The sequence below is a fragment of the Oncorhynchus keta genome, chromosome 35 (assembly GCF_023373465.1).
Source record: "Oncorhynchus keta strain PuntledgeMale-10-30-2019 chromosome 35, Oket_V2, whole genome shotgun sequence".
Taxonomy (NCBI): Eukaryota; Metazoa; Chordata; class Actinopteri; order Salmoniformes; family Salmonidae; genus Oncorhynchus; species Oncorhynchus keta.
The window spans coordinates 14,488,176-14,513,873 of NC_068455.1; the positions used below are offsets into that span (position 1 = coordinate 14,488,176).

A 25,698-nucleotide genomic window follows, 5' to 3' on the forward strand; every position below is an offset into this window, starting at 1 on the left:
TGTACATTAGCCTCAAATAACCAGTTAGGGCCTACATGTTTGAATACATTTTTAAATAAAAATAAATAAATACCTTTGGTGCAATTTTCACAAATATGTGGTACATTTTCACAACTGTTCAACAAAACTCAAAACAGATCATCAAAAAGGCAAGTTGTTTCAAAACTATAAGCTCATTTTGAATTGCCTAAGTACAACACACAGAATGATACAATCACTTTTTCACCAAACAATCTGTGTTTCATCTAGAACTACATATTTACGCATTGCAAGACATGCTCATATACGGTTAATTTCGTTTCACAATGCAATGCTCATATGACTTGATTTGTGGTCCTTCTGTAGCTCAGTTGGTAGAGCATGGCGCTTGTAACGCCAGGGTAGTGGGTTCGATTCCCGGGACCACCCATACGTAGAATGTATGCACACATGACTGTAAGTCGCTTTGGATAAAAGCGTCTGCTAAATGGCATATATTATATTATATTATTATTATATTATTATATTATTATATTATTTGATCAAATACATTATACTATTACTTAATCCGACTGCTCTTAATTGCTCGTCACTGAACAGTTTGTTAAACCTATAGATTTGAAAGTGTTTTGTCTACCACAGATTTTGTACATAATGAAAATGTATGTCTGTAAACTAGAAACACATAAAGTTTGATATACCGTACACTATAACGCACAATAATGATGACTAGGATTTGACTTCACAGTAAGTTTTAAAAAAATCTGATATTAACAAGATCAGAGATGTGATAACTACATCCCCTATACAGTAAATATGTGTCCAGAATGAAGTTGCTGGGGTCTTTTTGATGGGGGGGGTCACACCGCTTAAATAAAATTGCATTGTAACTGTAATATATTCCATTTACATAGCATGCGTTTTTATCCAAAGTGACAACAGTGAGTCTGAAGATTTTCAACTGTGACCCCAATTGGAATTGAACCCACAACTCTGGTGTTGCTTGTGCCGTGCTCTTATGAACTGAGCCACGTACAGGACCACTATAATACATATAATTACAATTCAATACTGTAAAATACAATACATGATTACAATACAGGTAGAAGATGTATGATTGCAATCCCCATGAACTGACCACCCTCATTCAGGCCATGGATGAGGCATGCAGTGACATCAAGTCCAGAACTAAGGCTTGGATTCACCATGCCAAAATGTTTTTCTCCCCGAGCATGAACAATGAGGACATTTACTGCCATGTCGATATGAGCCAATGGCCAAATTCTCAAGACAACCTTTGATGCAAACTAATGCCTGTTAAACATAAAAAAAAATGTTTTACATTCCTTTCAATTGGTTACAAAACACCTACAGTATGTTGTAATGATATTTGAACAATACATTACATTTCTGCATCAATGACTGTGAAAGATGAAAGATGTCTTCCATTTGCACACCTTTGATCACACATGGTATAGAAATGATGGACATTTGAGGTTCAGTACATTTGAATGGGTAGTGCAAGTGTAATGTGAAAACAGTGTAATGTACTGTAATTTATAGTACAGTAGCATGTTACATTCAAAGGGCAATTTTTAAACATGTATTTTCAGCATTTTTTTACTATTGATTAACTGGTTATTAAAATAACTAAATTGAGAAGATATCATTGTTGTGTTTTGGTGATTAAGTCAATGTTCTCATGGTATTTCACAGTAAACTGGGATCTTTGGATTAATGGTTGTGTGGTGAAAGATGTCTTCAAACAAAATGAATGCACAAAAAGTGCAGTACAGTTGGAGTTTTGTACGAAGAGTTTTGAAAATTCCCCACATACTTGTGGAAATAGCACCAAAGCGATTGAAAAAAAAAAAATACTATAATCATCATCACTTTGCATTGTTGATCTACTGCTTTTGAATCCGCGTGAGGTATCCTGGTTGTCCCACAAACAGAATGTAATTCTATCTCTAAGGTCCCACATCTGTTTGTGCTGTCTTGTCAAATCCTATGGTTGTTGTTGGTGCCAATATAATCTCTGAAGGAACCCAGAACCAAATCTCGCACCAACTACAGGATTTGGATGTTGGGAAAGATTTGTGGTAATACAGTATTCATATGACACTTCAGATCAAGCGTTCAGGTGCAGTATCTTATCAATTCCTAGAGCACTACTCTCCTGTAGGTTTTCACCCCAACCCTAGTCTACCGCACCTGATAATCTAATAATTAGCTGGTTGATAAACTGAACCAAGTTCAGCAGGTAGCCTCGTGGTTATAGTGTTGGACCAGTAACTGAAAGGTTGCTTAGATCAAATCCCTGGGCTGACAAGGTGAAAATATGTAATTCTGTCCCTGAACAAGGCAGTTAACCCACTGTTCCTAGGCAGTCATTGTAAATAAGAATTTGTTCTTAACTGACTTGCCTAGTTAAATAAAGGTTAAATACAATGACAAGTGGGGTTAGAGTGCAAATCCACAGGAGGGTAACTCTAGACATTACCAAGGTTCTGAACATAGAAATCCTGATTTCTTTCATTTGGAAGAACAGTAGATACAGCCCACAGTTAATGTGGGTACCTGAGAGATCATTCATATAGCATGCTAGGGCATGTGCAATACATACAGTACATTATAGGAGTACACCTAACTGAGTTGTAGACTACCCTAAATCAATTGCCTTTTGAAACAGACTGCAGTGCAAACAGAACTCTATCACTAACTTTAGAAAAAAATTCTCCACATGACAATGAATTGAAGCTATTGCATTGCTTTAGGACCCAGTCAAATTTGATAGTCAATACAGAACTTACTTCAGATTGCAACCTGAAGCTACATAACTACAGTACTTTGAATGTTGTTCAATAAAAATTCAATGTACATTTCCCAGAAGGAAGAGTTACGATTCAGGGACCGTTTTCTGGACCCAGATTAAGCCTAGTCCTGGACTAAAAAGCACTTTCAATAGAGATTATCCCTTGAGAAGGCTTTTTAGTCCACTATTAGGTTTATCAGTGTCTTTAAAACTGGACCTCAGTGTTCTTTGCTCAGTCCTCAGTCTACTTTCAGGAAACCATTGACCTCTGTACCTCCTTGTTCAACCCGTTGTCTCCTCCCCCCTCCTCCCCCATCTTCTCCCCCGCCTGCATCAGACTTGACGTCCTCTGTTCCGTCTGTGTCCATCCTTAGCCGCAGTGTGTTGCGTATAACCAGTTGCTCCGTCATGAACGACGCACAGAACCATGGCAGGGCGTACTCTGCCGTGATCAACCCCATGAAGTTATACTGAAAATGGGAATAATCCCAGGGACATGCCCCGAACTGGGTCAACAACAGCCCTGTACTGAACTCCCAGATGTACGTCCATAGGGTATAGATGAGGCATCGCAGCAGCAGGGGGCATTGGAGAGCTCGGAGGGCCAGGTACATGTGCTCCACAATGAGGATGCAGGTCCCGTAGATGAACAGAGCCCACACACTGGTAACACCAGGGAACTTCCAGTCGCGGTTGACCACAAACTCCCAGGCGGCGGTGAACATGACCTCACAGAAGTAGCCGTGGATGGCGTACAGGTACCAGCGACACAGGACAGTCAGAGGCACCGGCGTAGGGGCTGTGGTTGCCATTGTAGTAGGGGTTATTTGGAATCGCCACGCCTTCGTGATGAGGTAGTCGTGCCTGAGAGTTTTATGCCCAAATGTCACTTTGAGACCTGAAGGATTTTATCTTGGTCTAATGGTTGGTTTGGTGTGTGAGAGGTCTCCTGTTCAATTACACCATTATGACCATCCCTCTCCTTTTATCCCATGGACGAGAAATACAGGTCTGAGAGGGATAAAGGAGAGAAAAGTGAGTTAGGCAGTGTGGCGTTATAAAACGAGACAGGAGTAACAGAGGTTCTCTGGCTCTCTAAAACCTACCTTGTGTCCTTGTGGTGATGGTGCACAGAGTATTACAAGGACTGTTTTAAGTACAGACAATAGGCCTATTGTGGAAAGTACACCGACTGCTAATGATTCAACTGTAGGTGGGTAGAGGACTCTGACCATTCATTTCTAGTGTTGTTGGCTACCGGTCCTCAATCAACATCAGTTTGCATTTCAAACTATGTCAGTTTTCAATTCTAGAACCAGGAGAAGCAGTAAAACGAAGGATCATAAAGTTCAGAATAACCTTTATTCACCAAATACATTTACACAGACTAAAAATGTTTATTGGTGATATGGTGCTGCTAGTGATAGACGACATTTAGAGAGAGAATACAGAGTTTACACAAAGTTTACATACAGTACCAGTCAAAAGTTTGGACACCTACTCAGTCAAGGGTTTTTCTTTATTTTGACAATTGTATGCATTGTTGAATAATAGTGAAGACATCAATATTATGAAATAACACATATGGAATCATGTAGTAACCAAAAAAAGTGTTAAACAAATCCAAATATATTTTATATTTGAGATTCTTCACACCCTTTGCCTTGATGACAGCTTTGCACACTCTTGGCATTCTCTCAACCAGCTTCATGAGGTAGTCACCTGAAATGCATTTCAATTAACAGGTGTGCCTTGTTAAAAGTACATTTGTGGAATTGATTTCCTTCTTAATGCGTTTGAGCCAATCAGTTGTGTTGTGACAAGGTAGGGGTGGTATACAGAAGATAGCCCTATTTGGTAAAATGCCAAGTCCATATTATTTATGGCAAGAAGATCAGTCAATCTGGAACATTTCAAGAGCTTTGAACATTTCTTCAAGTGCAGTCACAAAAACCATCAAGCGCTGTGATGAAACTGGCTCTCATGAGGACCGCCACAGGAAAGGAAGACCCAGAGTAACCTCTGCTGCACAGGATAAGTTCGTTAGAGTTAACTGCACCTCAGATTGCAACCCAAATAAATGCTTCACAGAGATCAAGTAACAGACACATCTCAACATGAACTGTTCAGAGGAGACTGTGAATCAGTCCTTCATGGTCAAATTGCTGCAAAGAAACCACTACTAAAGGACACCAATAAGAAGAAGAGACTTGGTTGGGCCAAGAAACATGAGCAATTGACATTAAAATGGTGGAAATCTATCCTTTGGTCTCATCAGTCCAAAAGTAAGATTTTTGGTTCCAACCGCTTTGTCTTTGTGAGGTGCAGAGTAGGTGAACGAATGATCTCCGAATGTGTGGTTCCCACCGTGAAGCATGGAGGAGGAGGTGTGATGGTATGGGGGTGCTTTGCTGGTGGCCATGTCAGGGATTTATTTACAATTCAAGGCACACCTAACCAGCATGGCTACTACAACATTCTGCAGCGACATACCATCCCATCTGGTTTGTGCTTAGCGGGACAATAATTTGTTTTTCAACAGGACAATGACCCAAAACACACCTCCAGGCTGTGTAAGGGCTATTTGACCAATGATAGTGATGGAGTGCTGCATCAGATGACCTGGCCTCCACAATCAGCCAACCTCAACCCAATTCAGATTGTTTGGGATGAGTTGGACCGCAGAGTGAGGGAAAAGCAACCAGCAAGTGCTCAGCATATGTGGGAACTCCTTCAAGACTGTTGAAAAAGCATTCCTCAGGTTAAGCTGGTTGAGAGAATGGCAAGAGTGTGCAAAGCTGTCATCAGGGCAAAGGGTGGCTACTTTGAAGAATCTCAAATATAAAATATATTTTGATTTAATACTTTTTTGATTACTACATGATTCCATTGGGTTATTTCATAGTTTTGACATCTTCACTATTCTACAATGTAGAAAATAGTAAAATAAAGAAAAAACATTGAATGATGTGATGTGCCCAAACGTTTGATTGGTACTGTACATTTTATACAACTAAGTAGAGTGAGCATATAGCTATAGTCCCAAAGTTGACAGTGCAGGTCAGAGCATGAAACCAAGCCATGAGGTCGAAGGACTTCTCCATAGAACTCCAAGACAGGATTGTGTTGAGGCACATATCTAGGGAAGGGTACAAAACAATTTCTGCTGACCTGAAGGTCCCCAAGAACACAGTGGCCTTCATCATTCTTAAATGGAAGAAGTTTGGAACCACAAAGACTATTACTGGAGCTGGGCGCCCAGCCAAACTGAGCAATCAGGGGAGAAGGGCCTTGGTCAGGGGGTTGACCAAGAATCTGATGGTCACTTTGACAGAGCTCCAAAGTTTCTCTGTGGAAATGGGAGAACCTTCCGTTCTGTATCAAGAGTCTGAGAGTAGGCGTACAGATTTCAGATCAGTTTTGCTTTTAGATCACAATTAATAAGATTGCATAAAGAGGGGGGACCTGATCCTAGATCAGCACTCCTACTCTGAGAAGCTACATATGGCCCCTGGAATCAGGCTCAACACAATGTTATCATATAAAGAGAGTAATCAAACAATGAATCAAACAAGAAAAGCGTCAGTATAGAGAAAGTGGAGTCGAAATTCAACAACTTAAATGTGGCAGGGTCTACAAATAATCACAGATTACAAAAAGAAAACCAGCCCTTTCGTGGACATCGACGTCTTGCGGTCACATCCTGACCGTAGAGATCCTTTTATTCTCTATGTTTGTTTGGTCAGGGTGTGACTCGGGTGGGAAAGTCTATGTTTCTGGTTCTTTGTTTTTGGTATGATTTGTTTTTGGTATGATTCTCAATCAGGGACAGCTGTCTATTGTTGTCTCTGATTGGGAATCATACGTAGGCAGCCTTTTTTCCTTTTCTCAGTTGTGGGTTGTTGCCTTAAAGAGCGTCACGTTCGTTTTGTTGTATATTGATTTGTTGGCGACATTTAAAATTAAAGAATGTAAGCTTACCACGCTGCACCTTGGTCCGGTCATTTCCTTGACGACGATCATGACACTCCCAGACAAATTTTAAAACTTCTTTGCACGCTTTGAGGACAATAAAGTACCACCGACACGGCCCGCTACCAAAGATTGTGGGCTCTCATTCTTCGTGGCCAACATGAGTAAAACATTTAAACGTGTTAACCCTCACAAGGCTGCCGGCCCAGAAGGCATCCCTAGCTGCGACCTCAGAGCATGCGCAGACCAGCTGGCTGGTGTTTTTACAGACATATTCAATCAATCCCTATCCCAGTCTGTTGTCCCCACATGCTTCAAGATAGCCACCATTGTTCCTGTTCCAAAGAAAGCTAAGGTAACTGTACTAAATGGCTATCGCCCCGTAGCACTCACTTCTGTCATCATGAAGTGCTTTGAGAGACTAGTCAAGGATCGTATCACCTCCACCCTACCGGTCCCCCTAGACCCACTCCAATTTGCTTACCGCCCCAATAGGTCCACAGACGACGCAATCGCCATCACACTACCCTATCCCATCTGGACAAGAGGAATACCTATGTAAGAATGCTGTTTGTTGACTACAGCTCAGCATTCAACACCATAGTACCCTCCAAACTCCTCATTAAGCTTGAGACCCTGGGTCTCGACCCGGCCCTGTGCACCTGGGTCCTGGACTTCCTGATGGGCCGCCCCCAGGTGGTGAAGGTAGGAAACATCTCCACTCCACTGATCCACAACACTGGAGCCCCACAATGGTGTGTTCTCAGCACTCTCCTGTACTCCCAAGACTGCGTGGCCATGCATGCCTCCAACTCAAATCACCAAGTTTGCAGACGACACTACAGTGGTAGGCTTGATTACCAACAACGACGAGATGGCCTACATGGAGGAGGTCAGGGCCCTCAGAATGTGGTGTCAGGAAAATAACCTGTCACTCAATGTCAGCAAAACAAAAGAGATGATCGTGGACTTCAGGAAACAGCGAAGGGAGCACCCCCCTATCCACATTGATGGGACAGCAGTGGAAAAGGTGGAATGTTTTAAGTTCCTCTGTATTCATATCACCGACAAACTGAAATGGTCCACACACAGAGACAGTGTGGTGAAGAAGGCGCAACAGCGCTTCTTCAACCTCAGGAGGCTGAAAAAATGTGGCTTGTCACCGAAAACCCTCACTAACCTTTACAGGTGCACAATTGAGAGCATCTTGTCGGGCTGTATCACCACCTGGTATGGCAACTGCACCACCCAAAACCACAGGGCTCTCCAAAGGGTGGTGCGGTCTTCACAACGCATCACCAAGGGTAAACTCCCTGCCCTCCAGGACACCTACAACACCCGATGTTACAGGAAGGCCAAAAAGATCATCAAGGACAACAACCAACCGAGCCACTGCCTGTTTACCCCACTTCCATCCAGAAGGCGAGGTCAGTACAGGTGCATCAAAGCTGGGACAGAGAGGTTGAAAAACAGCTTCTATCTCAAGGCTATCAGATTGTTAAACAGCCACCACTAGCAGGCGGCTGCCTACCTACAGACTTGATATCATTGGCCACTTAAATAAATGGAACACAAGTCACTTTAATAATGTCACTTGAAGAATGTTTACATATCTCACATTACTCATCTCATATGTATATACTGTATACTGTATCCATCACTATCTATTCTTTACTATCTATTGCATCTTAGCCGCTCTGTCACTGCTCATCCATATATTTTATACTTATATATTCTCATCCCATTCCTTTACAAGATTGTGTGTATTAGGTTTTGTTATGGAATTAGATATTACCTGTTAGATACTGCTGCACTGTCAGATCTAGAAGCATAAACATTTCGCTAGACTCACAATAACATCTGCTAACTATGTATATTTGATTTGAGTAACCCACATGGTCTGTGTGCTTCACATGCCCTTGCTTTCTGTAGTGTAAATACCCAGGTCAGACCAGAGACTGTATAAATAAGGGATGCCAGGCCAGACACACATAGGCAGTAGGCACCACTAGTATCAGGTGTCTGGAGGCCCTATCATCCTTCAACCACTTTGTCAAAGAACCACTCTGTCATACAACCACTCTGTCATACAGGTACACAGAGCTGTTGCAATGACACTGCCACACTGACAGTCATGTAATGACCGCAGTAAAATTCCACGTGCCCATTCAGTCACGGTAATGTCCTCTTATGCACTCTGGACTTGCACTGGTAGTATTCAATTCCCTAATGACAATCAGCCAGTCGAACTCTCCATGGACCAACCAGAGTGATGTCATGGTGCACCAGATTTGCCAGTTCTTGCTCTGAGATGTTACTCCATTCCATCCAAGGCACCTAAAAGTTCCCTGACATTTCTGGGGGGAATGGCCCTAGCCCTCACCCTCCGATCCAACAGGTCCCAGACGTGCTCAATGGGATTGAGATCCGGGTACTTCGCTGGCTATGGCAGAACACTGACATTCCTGTCTTGCAGGAAATCACGCACAGAACGAGCAGTATGGCTGGTGGCATTGTCATACTAGAGGGTCATGTCAGGATGAGCCTGCAGGAAGGGTACCACATGAGGGAGGAGGATGTCTTCCCTGTAACTCACAGCGTTGAGATTGCCTGCAAAGACAACAAGCTGAGTCCGATGATGCTGTGACACACCGTCCCAGACCATGACAGACCCTCCACCTCCAAATCTCTCCCGCTCCAGTGTACAGGCGTCGGTGTAATGCTCATTCCTTCAACGATAAACGCAAATCTGACCATCACCCTTGGTGAGACAAAACCAGGACTCGTCAGTGAAGAGCACTTTTTGCCAGTCCTGTCTGGTCCAGCGATGGTGGGTTTGTGCCCATAGGCAACGTTGTTGCCAGTGATGTCTGGTGAGGACCTGCCTTACAACAGGCCTACGAGCCCTCAGTCCTGCCTCTCTCAGCCTATTGCAGACAGTCTGAGCACTGATGGAGGGATTGTGTGTTCCTGGTGTAACCAAAAAACCAAACGTTCCAAAAAAAGACAAAAAGTTGTTGTTGTCATCCTGTACCTGTCCCGCAGGTGTGATGTTTGTATGTACAGATCCTGTGCAGGTGTTGTTACACGTGGTCTGCCACTGTGAAGACGATCAGCTGTCCATCCTGTCTCCCTGTAGTGCTGTCTTAGGTGTCTGACAGTAATTTATTGCCCTGGCCATATCTGCAGTCTTCATGCCTCCTTGCAGCATGCCTGAGGCACATTCACACAGATGAGCAGAGACCCTGGGAATCATTCTTTTGGTGTTGTTCAGAGTCAGTAGAAAGGCCTGTTTAGTGTCCTAGGTTTTCATAACTGTGACCTTAATTGCCTACCGTCTGTAAGCTGTTAGTGTCTTAATGACCATTCCACAGGTACTGTACATGTTCAAGCATGGGAAACAGCGTTTAACCTCTCTAGGGTACGTGGGATGCTAACGTCTCACCTGACCAACATCCAGTGAAAGTGCAGGGAGCAAAATTCAAACAGAAATTCTCACAATTAAAATTCCTCAAACATACATGTATTATACACCATTTTAAAGATAAACTTTTTGTTAATCCCACCACAATGTCCGATTTCAAAAAGGCTTTACGACAAAAGCATACCATGCGATTATGTTAGGTCAGTACCTAGTCACAAAAAAAACACAGGCCAGCCAAAGATTTCCAGCCAAAGAGAGGAGTCACAAAAAGCAGAAATAGAGATGAATCACTAACCTTTGATGATCTTCATCAGATGGCACTCATAGGACTTCATGTTACACAATACATGTATGTTTTGTTCGATAAAGTTCATATTTATATCCAAAAATCTCTGTTAACATTGGCGCGTTGTTGTTTTGCCTCCAAAACTTCCGGTGAAAGTGCAGAGAGCCATGTCAATTTACAGAAATGCTCATCATAAATATTGATGAAAATACAACTGTTATGCATGGAATTAAAGATATACTTCTCCTTAATGCAACAGCTGTGTCAGATTTCAAAAATGCTTTACGGAAAAAGCACACCATGGAATAATCTGAGTACAGAGACCAAAACAAGCAATACAGATGTTATGGAGTCAACAAAAGTCAGAAATAGCATTATAAATATTCACTTACCTTTGATGATCTTCATCAGAATACACTCTCAGGAATCCCAGTTCCACAATAAATGTTAGTTTTGTTCAAGGATTTAGTGCAGTAATCCAAATGTGCAGCCACAAGGTCCAGACAAAGTCAAAAAAGTTATATTACAGTTCGTAGAAACATGTCAAACGATGTATATAATCAATCTTTAGGATGTTTTATCATAAATCTTCAATAATGTTTCAATCGGAGAATTCCTTTGTCTTTAGAAATGAAAGGGAACGGAACTAACTCTCAGGGGCGTGCGCCTGACTGAGCACATGGCCTTCTGGCAGACCTATGACTCAATCAGTTCTCATTCTCTCCCACTTCACAGTAGAAGCCTGAAACAAGGTTCTAAATACTGTTGACATCTAGTGGAAGCCTTAGGAAGTGCAATATGACCCCACAGACAATGTATATTGGATAGGCTAAGACTTGAAAACCTACAAACCTCAGATTTCCCACTTCCTGGTTGGATTTTTTCTCAGGTTTTTGTCTGCCATGTGAGTTATGTTATACTCACAGACATCATTCAAACAGTTTTAGAAACGTCAGTGTTTTCTATCCAAAGCTACAAATACTACTCCTAGCATCTGGGCCTGAGTAGCAGGCAGTTTACTCTGGGAACGCTTTTCATCTGGACGTGAAAATACTGCCCCCTACCCCAAAGAAGTTAAACCCTTTACAATGAAGATCTGTGAAGTTATTTGGATGTTTACGATTTATCTTTGAAAGACAGGGTCCTGAAAAAGGGACGTTTCTTTTCTTGCTGAGTTTAGTTGGTAATGTGTTTTAGTCGCTCTGGATAAGAGCGTCTGCTAAATGACTTAAATGTAAATGTAAATGTAGTCCGAGGCAGTAGGCACCACTGGCAGTAGGCACCACGGGTATCAGGAGACTGGAGGCCCTGGCAGGGATGGCATCCTTCAACCACTCTGGCATACAGCCACTCTGTCATACAACCACTCTGTCATACAACCACTCTGTCATACAGGTACATAGGACTGTTGACACAGCAACACTGGCAGTCATGAGTCATGACCGCAGTCAAATTCCACGTGACCATTGAGTCACGGTAATATCCTCTTATGCATTCTGGACATGCGTTGGTAGTACCCACTCGCTAACGACCATCAGATAGCTAATGGCCTGGTACTTAGGGCTCTATTGTCCCTTTAACCACTCTGACATCAATGCAAACGTATTCGAAAATCACATCAAACACTTATCATCAAAACAGTATTGTTCTTTTAAAACTCACATCACTGTGATGATCAATTTCAAGAAAGAAGTTCAACAACAAGTTGAAACTAAGTGAAATACATGGTCCTTGTGGATGTTGTTGCAAAGCCTAACACAATGATAATGACAGCGCTTTCTACGGTGATGATTCATTCAAAACTCCCATATGCATATTAGGGCCTATATATGAGCCCAAGCCCCACAAAAACTCTGAAATAAAATAATGATTGTGCCATTATATAATACCAGATTGATTTATTTTGGCAGGGATGGCATCTTGTGAAGTCATTTGGATTTTTACGATTTATTACAGACTTTATTTTTTAAAACTGATTTTAAGATGTCTTTAGTACATAATTGGTCTAACCTATACTCCAGAATTAAACCAATTCTAGTAATCACCTTTGAGTGTGGACTGTATTATTATGCATACTGGATGGGCTGGTTACCTTCTGCTACGCTCCAAACTTTCTATTCATGAGTCTGGGGGAGAACGCATAGGCCTATGCTATGCTGTTGGTTCACCTACAATTACATAGATTTTGTATTTGATTTTGTATAGCCTAGTAAAAAGGCATATTTCTATAATTAATAGGCTGACACATTACCTTTAGCTGCAGAATACAGTGCCTTGCGAAAGTATTTGGCCCCCTTGAACTTTGCGACCTTTTGCCACATTTCAGGCTTCAAACATAAAGATATAAAACTGTATTTTTTGTGAAGAATCAACAACAAGTGGGACACAATCATGAAGTGGAACGACATTTATTGGATATTTCAAAAATTTTTAACAAATCAAAAACTGAAAAATTGGGCGTGCAAAATTATTCAGCTCCTTTACTTTCAGTGCAGCAAACTCTCTCCAGAGGTTCAGTGAGGATCTCTGAATGATCCAATGTTGACCAAAATGACTAATGATGATAAATATAATTCACCTGTGTGTAATCAAGTCTCCGTATAAATGCACCTGCACTGTGATAGTCTCAGAGGTCCGTTAAAAGCGCAGAGAGCATCATGAAGAACAAGGAACACACCAGGCAGGTCCGAGATACTTTTGTGAAGAAGTTTAAAGCCGGATTTGGATACAAAAAGATTTCCCAAGCTTTAAACATCCCAAGGAGCACTGTGCAAGCGATAATATTGAAATGGAAGGAGTATCAGACCACTGCAAATCTACCAAGACCTGGCCGTCCCTCTAAACTTTCAGCTCATACAAGGAGAAGACTGATCAGAGATGCAGCCAAGAGGCCCATGATCACTCTGGATGAACTGCAGAGATCTACAGCTGAGGTGGGAGACTCTGTCCATAGGACAACAATCAGTCGTATATTGCACAAATCTGGCCTTTATGGAAGAGTGGCAAGAAGAAAGCAATTTCTTAAAGATATCCATAAAAAGTGTTGTTTAAAGTTTGCCACAAGCCACCTGGGAGACACACCAAACATGTGGAAGAAGGTGCACTGGTCAGATGAAACCAAAATTGAACTTTTTGGCAACAATGCAAAACGTTATGTTTGGCGTAAAAGCAACACAGCTCATCACCCTGAACACACCATCCCCACTGTCAAACATGGTGGTGGCAGCATCATGGTATGGGCCTGCTTTTCTTCAGCAGGGACAGGGAAGATGATTCAAATTGATGGGAAGATGGATGGAGCCAAATACAGGACCATTCTGGAAGAAAACCTGATGGAGTCTGCAAAAGACCTGAGACTGGGACGGAGATTTGTCTTCCAACAAGACAATGATCCAAAACCTAAAGCAAAATCTACAATGGAATGGTTCAAAAATAAACATATCCAGGTGTTAGAATGGCCAAGTCAAAGTCCAGACCTGAATCCAATCGAGAATCTGTGGAAAGAACTGAAAACTGCTGTTCACAAATGCTCTCCATCCAACCTCACTGAGCTCGAGCTGTTTTGCAAGGAGGAATGGGAAAAAATTCTCAGTCTCTCGATGTGCAAAACTGATAGAGACATACCCCAAGCGACTTACAGCTGTAATCGCAGCAAAAGGTGGCGCTACAAATTATTAACTTAAGGGGGCTGAATAATTTTGCACGCCCAATTTTTCAGTTTTTGATTTGTTAAAAAAGTTTGAAATATCCAATAAATGTCGTTCCACTGTTGATTCCGTTGTTGATTCTTCACAAAAAAATACAGTTTTATATCTTTATGTTTGAAGCCTGAAATGTGGCAAAAGGTCGCAAAGTTCAAGGGGGCCGAATACTTTCGCAAGGCACTGTATCTATTCTTCGTGCATTTCCATCTCTTCCTCTCTCCTTCATTCCTTTCTTCAGCATACAGAAAGAAGGGCTGTCAAACAGTTTAATGAAATATGTTTTGTTGTGAAAACATGTTACTATTGATGTTCCCAAACAGATTTCACTTGGTTTCCCAAATTAAGCACTGGTTAGCTGCATGAACAGGGTTGGAGAGCCCATGACATACAGAGCACTGGTTAGCTGCATGAACAGGGTTGGAGAGCCCATGACATACAGAGCACTGGTTAGCTGCATGAACAGGGTTGGAGAGCCCATGACATACAGAGCACTGGTTAGCTGCATGAACAGGGTTGGAGAGCCCATGACATACAGAGCACTGGTTAGCTGCATGAACAGGGTTGGAGAGCCCATGACATACAGAGCACTGGTTAGCTGCATGAACAGGGTTGGAGAGCCCATGACATACAGAGCACTGGTTAGCTGCATGAACAGGGTTGGAGAGCTCATGGCATACAGAGCACTGGTTAGCTGCATGAACAGGGTTGGAGAGCCCATGACATACAGAGCACTGGTTAGCTGCATGAACAGGGTTGGAGAGCCCATGGCATACAGAGCACTGGTTAGCTGCATGAACAGGGTTGGAGAGCCCATGACATACAGAGCACTGGTTAGCTGCATGAACAGGGTTGGAGAGCCCATGACATACAGAGCACTGGTTAGCTGCATGAACAGGGTTGGAGAGCCCATGACATACAGAGCACTGGTTAGCTGCATGAACAGGGTTGGAGAGCTCATGGCATACAGAGCACTGGTTAGCTGCATGAACAGTGTTGGAGAGCTCATGGCATACAGAGCACTGGTTAGCTGCATGAACAGGGTTGGAGAGCCCATGACATACAGAGCACTGGTTAGCTGCATGAACAGTGTTGGAGAGCTCATGGCATACAGAGCACTGGTTAGCTGCATGAACAGGGTTGGAGAGCCCATGACATACAGAGCACTGGTTAGCTGCATGAACAGGGTTGGAGAGCTCATGGCATACAGAGCACTGGTTAGCTGCATGAACAGGGTTGGAGAGCTCATGGCATACAGAGCACTGGTTAGCTGCATGAACAGTGTTGGAGAGCTCATGGCATACAGAGCACTGGTTAGCTGCATGAACAGGGTTGGAGAGCCCATGACATACAGAGCACTGGTTAGCTGCATGAACAGGGTTGGGTTAGCTGCATGCTCATGGCATACAGAGCACTGGTTAGCTGCATGAACAGGGTTGGAGAGCCCATGACATACAGAGCACTGGTTAGCTGCATGAACAGGGTTGGAGAGCTCATGGCATACAGAGCACTGGTTAGCTGCATGAACAGGGTTGGAGAGCTCATGGCATACAGAGTTTGGGGCGAAATATCACAAGTCCCACAGCAAGAGGCTGCATGCACTTCGAACAGTGGTTGATGCAGGGAGTGAAACAGTAGCCTACCTGCATTATTGAAAAACGAACCGTAGGAAAGTGGACTCCATTTTTCCTCTGCCCCTGTTCCTGCCCATTTGATAATGGAGCATTCTGAATCTAAACTAATTTGACATATTAGTAAAGACAAGATTAAATTGAGAATAGTCTGATGGGTGAAAATATGATCACTTGATGAGAGAACAGCGACTTTCTCAAATCATCAAGAGCCTATAGTCACATCATGCTGCCCATATATATTTTGATTTAAGAAATTCCAGGTAGAATGGCCTTACTGAAGAGCTTAGTGACTTTCAACGTGGCACCGTCATAGGATGCAACCTTTCCAACAAGTCAGTTCATCAAGTTTCTGCCCTGGTAGAGCTGCCCTGGTCAACTGTAAGTGCTGTTATTGTGAAGTGGAAACGTCTAGGAGCAACAATGGCTCACCCGCGAAGTAGTGGACCACACAAGCTCACAGAACGGGACCGTTGAGTGCTGAAGCAAGTAAAAATTGTCTGTCCGGTGTTGCAACACTCACTACCGAATTCCAAACTGCCCCTGGGAGCAACGTCAGCACAAGAATTGTTCATCGGGAGCTTCATGAACTGGGTTTCTATGGCCGAGTAGCCTAACACAAGCCTAAGATCACCATGCACAATGCCAAGCATCGACTGGAGTGGTGTAAAGCTCGCCGCCATTGGACTCTGGAGCAGTGGAAACATGTTCTCTGGAGTGATGAATCACACTTCACCATCTGGCAGCAGTCCGGCAGACGAATCTGGGTTTGGTGAATGTCAGGAGAACGCTACCTGCCAGAATGCATTGTGCCAACTATAAAGTTTGGTAGAGGAGGAATAATGGACTAGGGCTGTTTTTCATGTTTTGGGTGAAGGAAAATCTTAATGCTACAACATACAATGACATTCTAGATGATTCTGTGCTTCCAACTTTGTGACAACAGTTTGGGGATGGCCCTTTCCTGTTTCAGCATGACAATACCCCCATGCACAAAGCAAGCTCCATACAGAAATGGTTTGTCAAGATCAGTGTGGAAGACCTTGACTGGCTTGCTCATAACCCTGACCTCAACTCCATCGAACACCTTTGGGATGAATTGGAATGCCAACTCTGTATGCCATGAGCTCCCCAACCCTGGTCCTTCTGTAGCTCAGTTGGTAGAGCATGGCGCTTGTAACGCCAGGGTAGTGGGTTCGATCCCCGGGACCACCCATACGTAGAATGTATGCACACATGACTGTAAGTCGCTTTGGATAAAAGCGTCTGCTAAATGGCATATATTATTATTATATTATTATATTATAACTGTGAGCCAGGTCTAATCGCTCAACATCAGTGGCCGACCTCACTAATGCTCGTGGCTAAATGGAAGCAAGTCCCTGCAGCAATGTTGCAACATCTAGTGGAAAGCCTTCCCAGAAGAGTGGAGGGTGATATAGCTGCAACGTTGGGACCAACTCCATGTTTATGTCCAGGATTTTGGAATGAGATGTTCAACAAGCAGGTGTCCACATACTGTAAGTATTATGACTAAAGAGGCTTCACCTATAGCTTTTATTTTGACCCATAAGAGTAGGATTAGGTTTCTATTCTCAGCAGTTTCCTACTCTGAGACACGTTGTGGATACGGGGCCAAGGTATTGACCCCCGGCCAGTAACAGTTGTATGGCTTCCTAATTCACTCTTTATTTATCCTGATTTTGGGATGCAGGTACTGGGTTCCTGTCATTTGCTGTTTGCAGCAGCGGTTCACACACAGCAGCACAAAACAAAGTTTTGATTACTCCTGGACAGTCTCCTATGTGTTTTACAGTAGCTCTGATACAGTGAAGCCCTAGTGGAATACAGAAGGAATAGAAGAAATGAAACAGTGACCTTCCTGAGGTCACTGACTGTGAGAGTCATACCCACTGAGAGAGAATAGCATGGAGGATTATATAGAAAACAACAGAGCGATGCTGATGGAAGAGAGAGAGAGATTTGGAGTGCTTAAAAAGCTCATGTAACACTCCAGTAGGCATCAGTGTACTCTCCTCAAGGTGAATCCTAAACAAACACAGAGAGAGAGAGAGAGAGAGAGAGAGAGAGAGAGAGAGAGAGAGAGAGAGAGAGAGAGAGAGAGAGAGAGAGAGAGAGAGAGAGAGAGAGAGAGAGAGAGAGAGAGAGATAATAGTTAGGTCTATATAATTTAGTCATTCTTTTCTTCATCAGGGGCGTGGGGCACACCAAAAATCTGAGGGGGCACAAAGTACGTGAGGATGGTCCATAGGGGGACTAGGCCAACTAGGCCATCCAACCTGAAACAGTTTTTTTTCCTGCAATCTAGAGCCATAATCATCACATAAAAATGTCTGCATATCTAAGTATACCTTTTGAGCCTCTGTATCCTCCTGACTGGCGATTCTTTAATTTTAAAGAAACTAAAGAAAAAAGAAAAACAATATATTGCTTCTCTGCATGTCTGCTAAAATCTGGGTAAAACATTGAAAGGAATGTGAGTCTTATTCAGCACATTTAGTTATTGCTTGCTTTTCTCAAGTCTACCAACCTTGCCAGCAGTCATGCCAGCTATGATAGAGTAGCCAGCTTGTCAAACTAACTTGATTGATAGGCTGAAATGTCTTCTTGGTATCTAGTTATGAGGTTGGGAACCTATCTAGACTAGCTAAAGCCAACTTCATAAAATAGGTGGCTAGTAGTATTACAGAGAAACAATATGTATTTAATAGGACAAATCTGAGGGGGAATGTGCCCCCGTTTGGACTTGACACCTCTGCTCTTCATGATGGGTATACAGTACGTACATTGTTGCAGCGTGTTAGGGAGAGGTCCACATTTACATAATAGTTATCCGGGGGCAATGGGGTTCATTTCAGTCGGGGAGGTTTTAGTATCTGTTTTATTTTGTCCAGGGGAGGGTCATGTCATTTGTAATCAATTGAATGTCATATTGCTCAGGCTTTGAAAATGAGTTGCTTATTATAATATCTCATGTGTGCCCAATGATGCCCCTCATCCACGATTTTCTGCTGGGCGTGCAATATCAAGTGCACCTGGTTTGGTCTCAGTAAAATGATCCATAGCCTATACCGACCGGTCTTTCTCTAAACCCTGTGTCTGTGGAGGAATGCGTGTCTGACTGCAGCATATTTGTATTAAATATGATTTGGGTGGGGGGGTTTATGGTCTGCGCCCTATCTGACTCAAACAAATACTTGCCATAGGCCTACCTTCGTAATGCGCTGAACTATGCATGCCGCAATAAAATAATTGTGTTGCCATGACTAAGTCTAGCTACACCAAAACACACACACACACACACACACACACTCTCTCTCTCTCTGGATTTGTTTCAAATAACAGCTGCCCGCCAAAACCTGTGTGTTATATCATATTTGCCTCAGCAACGACGCCATCGAAAATGCGTATAGAAACAAAGCATCCATATCCCAAGGATAAACCAGACCATTTAAAAAAGATGATTATCAAAAGAGATGAACCAATCTATCAAAAAAGATGCACAATAGTTTCCCAGACAATGAGAGTTTACTGAAGACTTCATACATACTCTGAAAACCTTGTGAAGACTTACAGAAAACGTTTGACCTCTGTCATTGCCAACAAAGGGTATATAACAAAGTATTGAAATAAACTTTTGTTATTGACCAAATACTTATTTTCCACCATAATTTGCAAATAAATTCATAAAAAGTCCTACAATGTTGATTTTCTGGATTAAAAAAATAAAAAATTGTCAGTCATAGTTGAAGTGTACCTATGATGAAAATTACAGGCCTCTCTCATTTTTTTAAGTGGGAGAACTTGCACAATTGGTGGCAGACTAAATACTTTTTTGCCCCACTGTATATTCACTACATGAAGAATGTCTTTGTTTTAAAGAGTTGCCTCAGAATACAAATGCAGGTGAAATATTATGTGTTCTGAATGACTACATAATGGGACATGGATTATGATGGGACTGTTATATCGAGATCTGTAAGTCTACCGACGAGACTGCGTCTCAACCTATCCATGCAGGAAAGCACAAGTGACAACTTCCCAGCAAACAATAAAAATGCTGACTTCAAGCAAAAAAACTGGGCATCTGGAGAGACCGAGAGGATAGAATAATTTTCGATATGCTCCCCCTATTCTCAATTCTGGCTGACATGGGTTATGTAGACATGGATCACATTTGTAAATTGATGAGGTCACATCTGAGCCAAACTCTGCTCAAATTCGAGGATTACTTCCCTTCACAATCTGATCTAAGCCCGGGAAAGCAGTGGATGTGTAATCCCTTCACCCGCACTTAAGCATGTCACTGGTTCTTGATGATAAACTATTGGAGCTGTCCAGACCAAGTCCTGCGCACTTGTTTTAATGAGATTCGCCTGTCGACATTCTGGCTGTTCAGAAGCAGAGAATACCCGCAACTCAGAGAGATGGCTGTGAAGACGTTAAGGTGCATTTGGAAAGTATTCAGACCCCTTCTCCTTCTCTACATTTTATTACGTTACAGCATTATTCTAAAATGGATTGGACATGATTTGAAAGGCACACACCTGCCTATATAATGTCCCACAGTTGACAGCTCTGGACGGGGCCACAGTGTCTCCCGACCACACACCTGCCTATATAATGGTCCCACAGTTGACCGCCTGCCTTAGCCTCCAGTATTTACGCTGCAGTAGTTTATGTGTCGGGGACTAGGGTCAGTCTGTTATATCTGGAATATTTCTCCTGTCTTATCCGGTGTCCTGTTTGAGGTTGTATGCTCTCTCTAATTCTCTCTCTCTAATTCTCTCTCTATTTTTCTCTCTCTTTTTCTTTCTTTCTTTCTTTCTTTCTTTCTTTCTTTCTTTCTTTCTTTCTTTCTTTCTCTCTCTCTCTGAGGACCATGCCTCAGGACTACCTGGCCTGATGACTCCTTGCTGTCCCCAGTCCATGTGGCCGTGCTGCTGCTCCGGTTTCAACTGTTCTGCCTGCGGCTATGGAACTCTGACCTGTTCACCGGACGTGCTACCTGTCCCAGACCTGTTGTTTTCAACTCTCTAGAGACAGCAGAAGCGGTAGAGATACTCTAAATGATCGGCTATAAAAAGCCAACTGACATTTACTCCTGAGGTGCTGACCTGTTGCACCCTCGACAACCACTGTGATTATTATTATTTGACCCTGCTGGTCAACTATGAACATTTGAACATCTTGGCCATGTTCTGTTATAATCTTCACTCGGCACAGCCAGAAGAGGACTGGCCACCCCTCATAGCCTGTTTCCTCGCTAGGTTTCTTCCTAGGTTCTGGCCTTTCTAGGGAGTTTTTCCTAGCCACCGTGCTTCTACACCTGTATTGCTTGCTGTTCAGGGTTTTAGGCTGGGTTTCTGTACAGCACTTTGTGACATCAGCTGATGTAAGAAGGGCTTTAAAAATAGATTTGATGATTTGATTTGACAGTGCATGTCAGAGCAAACACCAAACCAATTGTCTGTAGACAGTTCCAAGACAGGATTATGTTGAGACACAGATCTGGGGAAGGTTACCAAACAATTTCTGCAGCATTGAAGGTCCCCTAGAACACAGTGGCCTCCATCATTTGTACATGGAAGAAGTTTGGAACCATCAATGAAAATGAAAATAGCTCCCCAAATACAGGTGTGCCAAGCTTGTAGCGTCATACCCAAGAAGACTCAAGGCTGTACACGCTGCCAAAGGTGCTTCAAAAAAGTGCTGAGTAAAGGGTTTGAATGGCATGCCCTGCTCTTGCTGATGTAAACCCTTTTTGTGCTGCCTAACCAATGACTGTGCTGTGTATCGTGGCACTTCAGGAGGCGAGTCAATATGTCACCAAAAAAAATGCAATATCTGTGTTCAATGATTAGGCCTACTAATGTCCTGTTCAGCTTGAGAGGGAGAGCGTGAAGAGGAGGAGGACCGGAGGTAAGCTTACTATTGGTAGAATTTATTTTAATAAAAAATATGTTTCATTGCCCATAATGAAGCTATTTATCAGAGTTATTGAACTCACAAATAAACCATATTCAAGTAATTGACATACATTACTATGAAGCGGAAGCCACAGAGATGGACAGCACATGGGTGCTGAAAGTAGGCTAATTCGAGAAGACCAAATTCATTTAAAACAGTCTAATTTTAATTAGACTTTAGGCTACTAACAACTAGAGGGCTTTGTGTTGGCGCCTATTTCTTCCTATTAAATAAAAGGTAGACCGACCTGTTTGACAGACTAAATTATATTCTACTATCCATAGATTTTGTCAGCCTATTCCTTCAGTCACCATGAACTCCTTAAATATATCAGTGTCAGTTAAGGGCTGAAGGTGTTGGGGCGGCAGGGTAGCCTAGTGGTTAGAGTGTTGGACTAGTAACTGGAAGGTTGCAAGTTCAAACCCCCGAGCTGACAAGGTACAAATCTGTCGTTCTGCCCCTGAACAGGCAGTTAACCCACTGTTCCTAGGCCGTCATTGAAAATAAGAATTTGTTCTTAACTGACTTGCCTGGTTAAATAAAGGTAAAATAAAAAAATAAAAATAAAAAGGCCTGAAGGTGTTAAGTTAAAACCAGGGCTCTATTTGTGAGGGTATTGTGGCTTTTGTTTAGGAAAATCGCTAAAAGCTTAAGATTTTTTTTTTTTTTAACTGATTATATATAAAGTGATCTATAACGATGCTGGATGGAAAATGCCGGGGAATGACTTGATGCATATCAACAACAGCACTTTGGTTTGCCTCTGTGACATTCAGAGGCTGCGCTACAACCTTCTGTAGCTGAGGAGGAGACAACAAAAAAGACTTTACTAGGGAAGTAAGGATTTTGTCAATATCAATTGAGGTTCGCCATGTCATAAGCAAGCAAGGTAGCCTAAAATTAATTATTTAGGCTATATTATTATTTCAATGATATTGCCTGCCATTTAAGAATTAAATTGTGAAACATTTGTGACACGCTATATGCTGCCAGGAGCACTCAGCATTTCAACAACAACACTTCAACAACAGCACTTCAACAATACATCAACAGCAACACTTCAACAACAGCACTTCAACAATACATCAACAACAACACTTCAGCAACAACACATCAACAACACATCAACAACACATCAACAACACATCAACAACACTTCAGCAACACATCAACAACAACACTTCAACAACAGCACTTCAACAATACATCAACAACAACACTTCAGCAACAACACATCAACAACACATCAACAACACATCAATAACACATCAACAACACATCAACAACAGCACTTCAACAATACATCAACAACAACACTTCAGCAACAACACATCAACAACAACACTTCAACAACAGCACTTCAACAACACATCAACAACACATCAACAACACTTCAACAACAGCACTTCAACAATACATCAACAACACATCAGCAACAACACATTAACAACAGCACTTCAACAACACATCAACAACAGCACTTCAACAACACATCAACAACACATCAGCAACAACACATCAACAACAGCACTTCAACAACATATCAACAACAGCACTTCAACAACAACAGCACTTCAACAACATGAAATGCATGAATAAAAGGTAATTATTTTCTCGGACCGCAAATAAGATGATAGATTCATGCAGTGCTTTTATTATAATGGATATCTTTCTACCCTTGTCGTATGTGGTCTGTGAATCCACAACCTTCTGGCTACTTTGCCATGTGATGCTTACAAAACCAAGAACAGTTCCTAAAACGGCATACCCAAGGCTCTGGTCTGTCCTAGGAGGAGTGAGGGTAAACCGTAGGCATGTTCTCTGCTATCCACTTCGTCTTAATTGAGGGAGGATCCTTTTTTCTCTCCAATTGTTCAGGAAGGGTCGGGAAAATATATATTGTATTTTACTGAAGGGAGGGCCATCCATTTGAATTTCCCCCATTATAAAGGGTATCCCTCATTATAAATATTGTACAGTCCCTTAGCAGTCTATCATTTTGCATCTATTTTAGCAGAACATTTTTTTTTTAAATGCAAACAAAACAAATGTATATGACTAAAATAGTATGCAAAGTTTGATGTGAAAATGTGGATGCGATTTGGTTATTTGGTAGGCTACTGTGCTGTGTGGAAATTAATTCAGTAAAATGAATTACTAGCCTGTGGCCCCGCCCCCCTCTCTCTCGCTCTCTTCCTCTCTCTGTGTCATTAAGTTCAGGGACCCTGAAAGACTCTGATATGTGGAGTTAAATAACTAAGCCCTCCAACCTGTGACATGGTTTATATCCATGGGATTAGGAATCGTGGACACTCAAATTAAAAGAGGAAGAAGAAGGGTTGGCCACGACACCTTGACCAGGCTTGTGAACGAGGGGGAGGGGAGACCGCAGCATTACTGCGCGGATGCAAGATTCTCCATCTCTCCTGTCCCGGTTCTAAATGCTGCATTGGCAAACTCACAAAGCCTAGCTGATAGTGGAGGAAATGTCGATGACATGACACAAATAGGCTACGGTGGCCTACCCTGAGTACTCCCCCAAATCAAAATATTGATTGCTGATGATGGCTTTGTGAGCATTTATTTTTGGCTACACTACATAATGCCAATGCGACAAACTGTTCCTATAAAATCAGTGTGAGAATAAACATGTGCGAATGTTATCTGGAGAAACTGGAAATATCGGGGAAAACGCTGGTTATAATCCTTATAGATAAACATGAATAGTGCTGTTCCGTGATGATTGCAGTGTTGTAAAATAAATTGGACAGAGTAAAAATAAATGACAGCGAACCGCGGGCACAAGCTGGCCCATATTTTATTTGGCTACATTTCATTCCATTGGTTCAATATGTCACTGCTGCATACCCATATTATCCTCGGGACGTTTTGCAAGAAGAGATTTCAGTTAAATAAATATGAATTACTGCAGTGATGAAAAAAGTAGTCTTGCACAATGTCCTGTCCATTAATTTAAAGTGGAACAAAAATTATACAAACCTAAACATCTTACCGTAATATTGTCGCTGCGGTGGTCCCACCGGATGCAGCACAGCCAATAATTTATGTGATATATGGACCAACAGTCCATGCGAAGTCTCACCGTCCTGCTACCGGCGCACCGTTCCCGGTCCCCCCACTGTCCGATCCTTCACCGACTGCAGTAGTAGTCACTAGCCAGGACAGCCGCACATGTTTAGAGACGGCTCGAGCACCGGCTCCACTCACGCGGTTCTTGCATCTTAACTCTTTCGTCACCTCAACGAACAGTGCCTTAAACACTGATTAGCACTCAGAGCTGGGTCTTGTTCAGTAAGGGAGAAACATTTTGAAACTGAGTGAGAGTGGAAAGGGGGGATAGCTAGTCTGTTACACAACGGAATGCCTTCAACAGAAATGGGTCTTCCACATTTAACCCAACCCCTCTGAATCAGAGAGATGCGGGGGCTGCTTTAATCGATATCCAAGGTATTGGCTCCCGGGGAGCACTTATTGTTGGCGGTTAACTGCCTTGCTCATGGGAAGAACGGCAGATTTTTCCAACTTGCCGGTTCGGGGATTCGAACCAGTGACATTTCGGTTACTGGCCCGACTCTCTTAACTGCTAAAGTGCTACCGAAACTTGTCCAATTAGAACAAGTGTAGTTTCAATCTACCGTTGTGAAACGTTTTGCTCCAGTGTGCCCTACTGAACAGGATCCAGGCCTTTCTACCCCAGGTAACCAATTTATCATGGGATAATTAGAGGACAGAGCAGATCCTTTTTATGGCCACTAAACTCCAGGGACCCTGATCTGAGGTATTATTGATTGATATGATTTATTTAAGTGTCATACACCTACTACTAAACATAGTACCAATTTCCTTGTACTCGAAACATGTTTTTTGTTTTTTACAAA

At 42.5% G+C, this 25,698-nt stretch overlaps 1 protein-coding gene across 1 annotated transcript; it reads right to left on the reverse strand.

Moving 5' to 3' along the window:
* Positions 1-837: 837 nt before the first annotated feature.
* On the reverse strand, positions 838-24,947 carry LOC118374566 (transmembrane protein 229b-like). Its single transcript, XM_035761004.2, has 2 exons — positions 24,813-24,947; positions 838-3,805 (listed from the first exon to the last, which is right to left on the reverse strand). Exon 2 carries the CDS (start codon positions 3,604-3,606, stop codon positions 3,034-3,036), a length of 573 nt encoding a protein of 190 aa, XP_035616897.1. The 5' UTR covers positions 3,607-3,805; positions 24,813-24,947; the 3' UTR covers positions 838-3,033.
* Between the last annotated feature and the right edge of the window lie 751 nt (positions 24,948-25,698).

Coding starts and splice junctions, on each gene's coding strand:
- LOC118374566 (XM_035761004.2), bottom strand. CDS start 3,606: ATGGCAACCACAGCCCCTACGCCGGTGCCTCTGACTGTCCTGTGTCGC.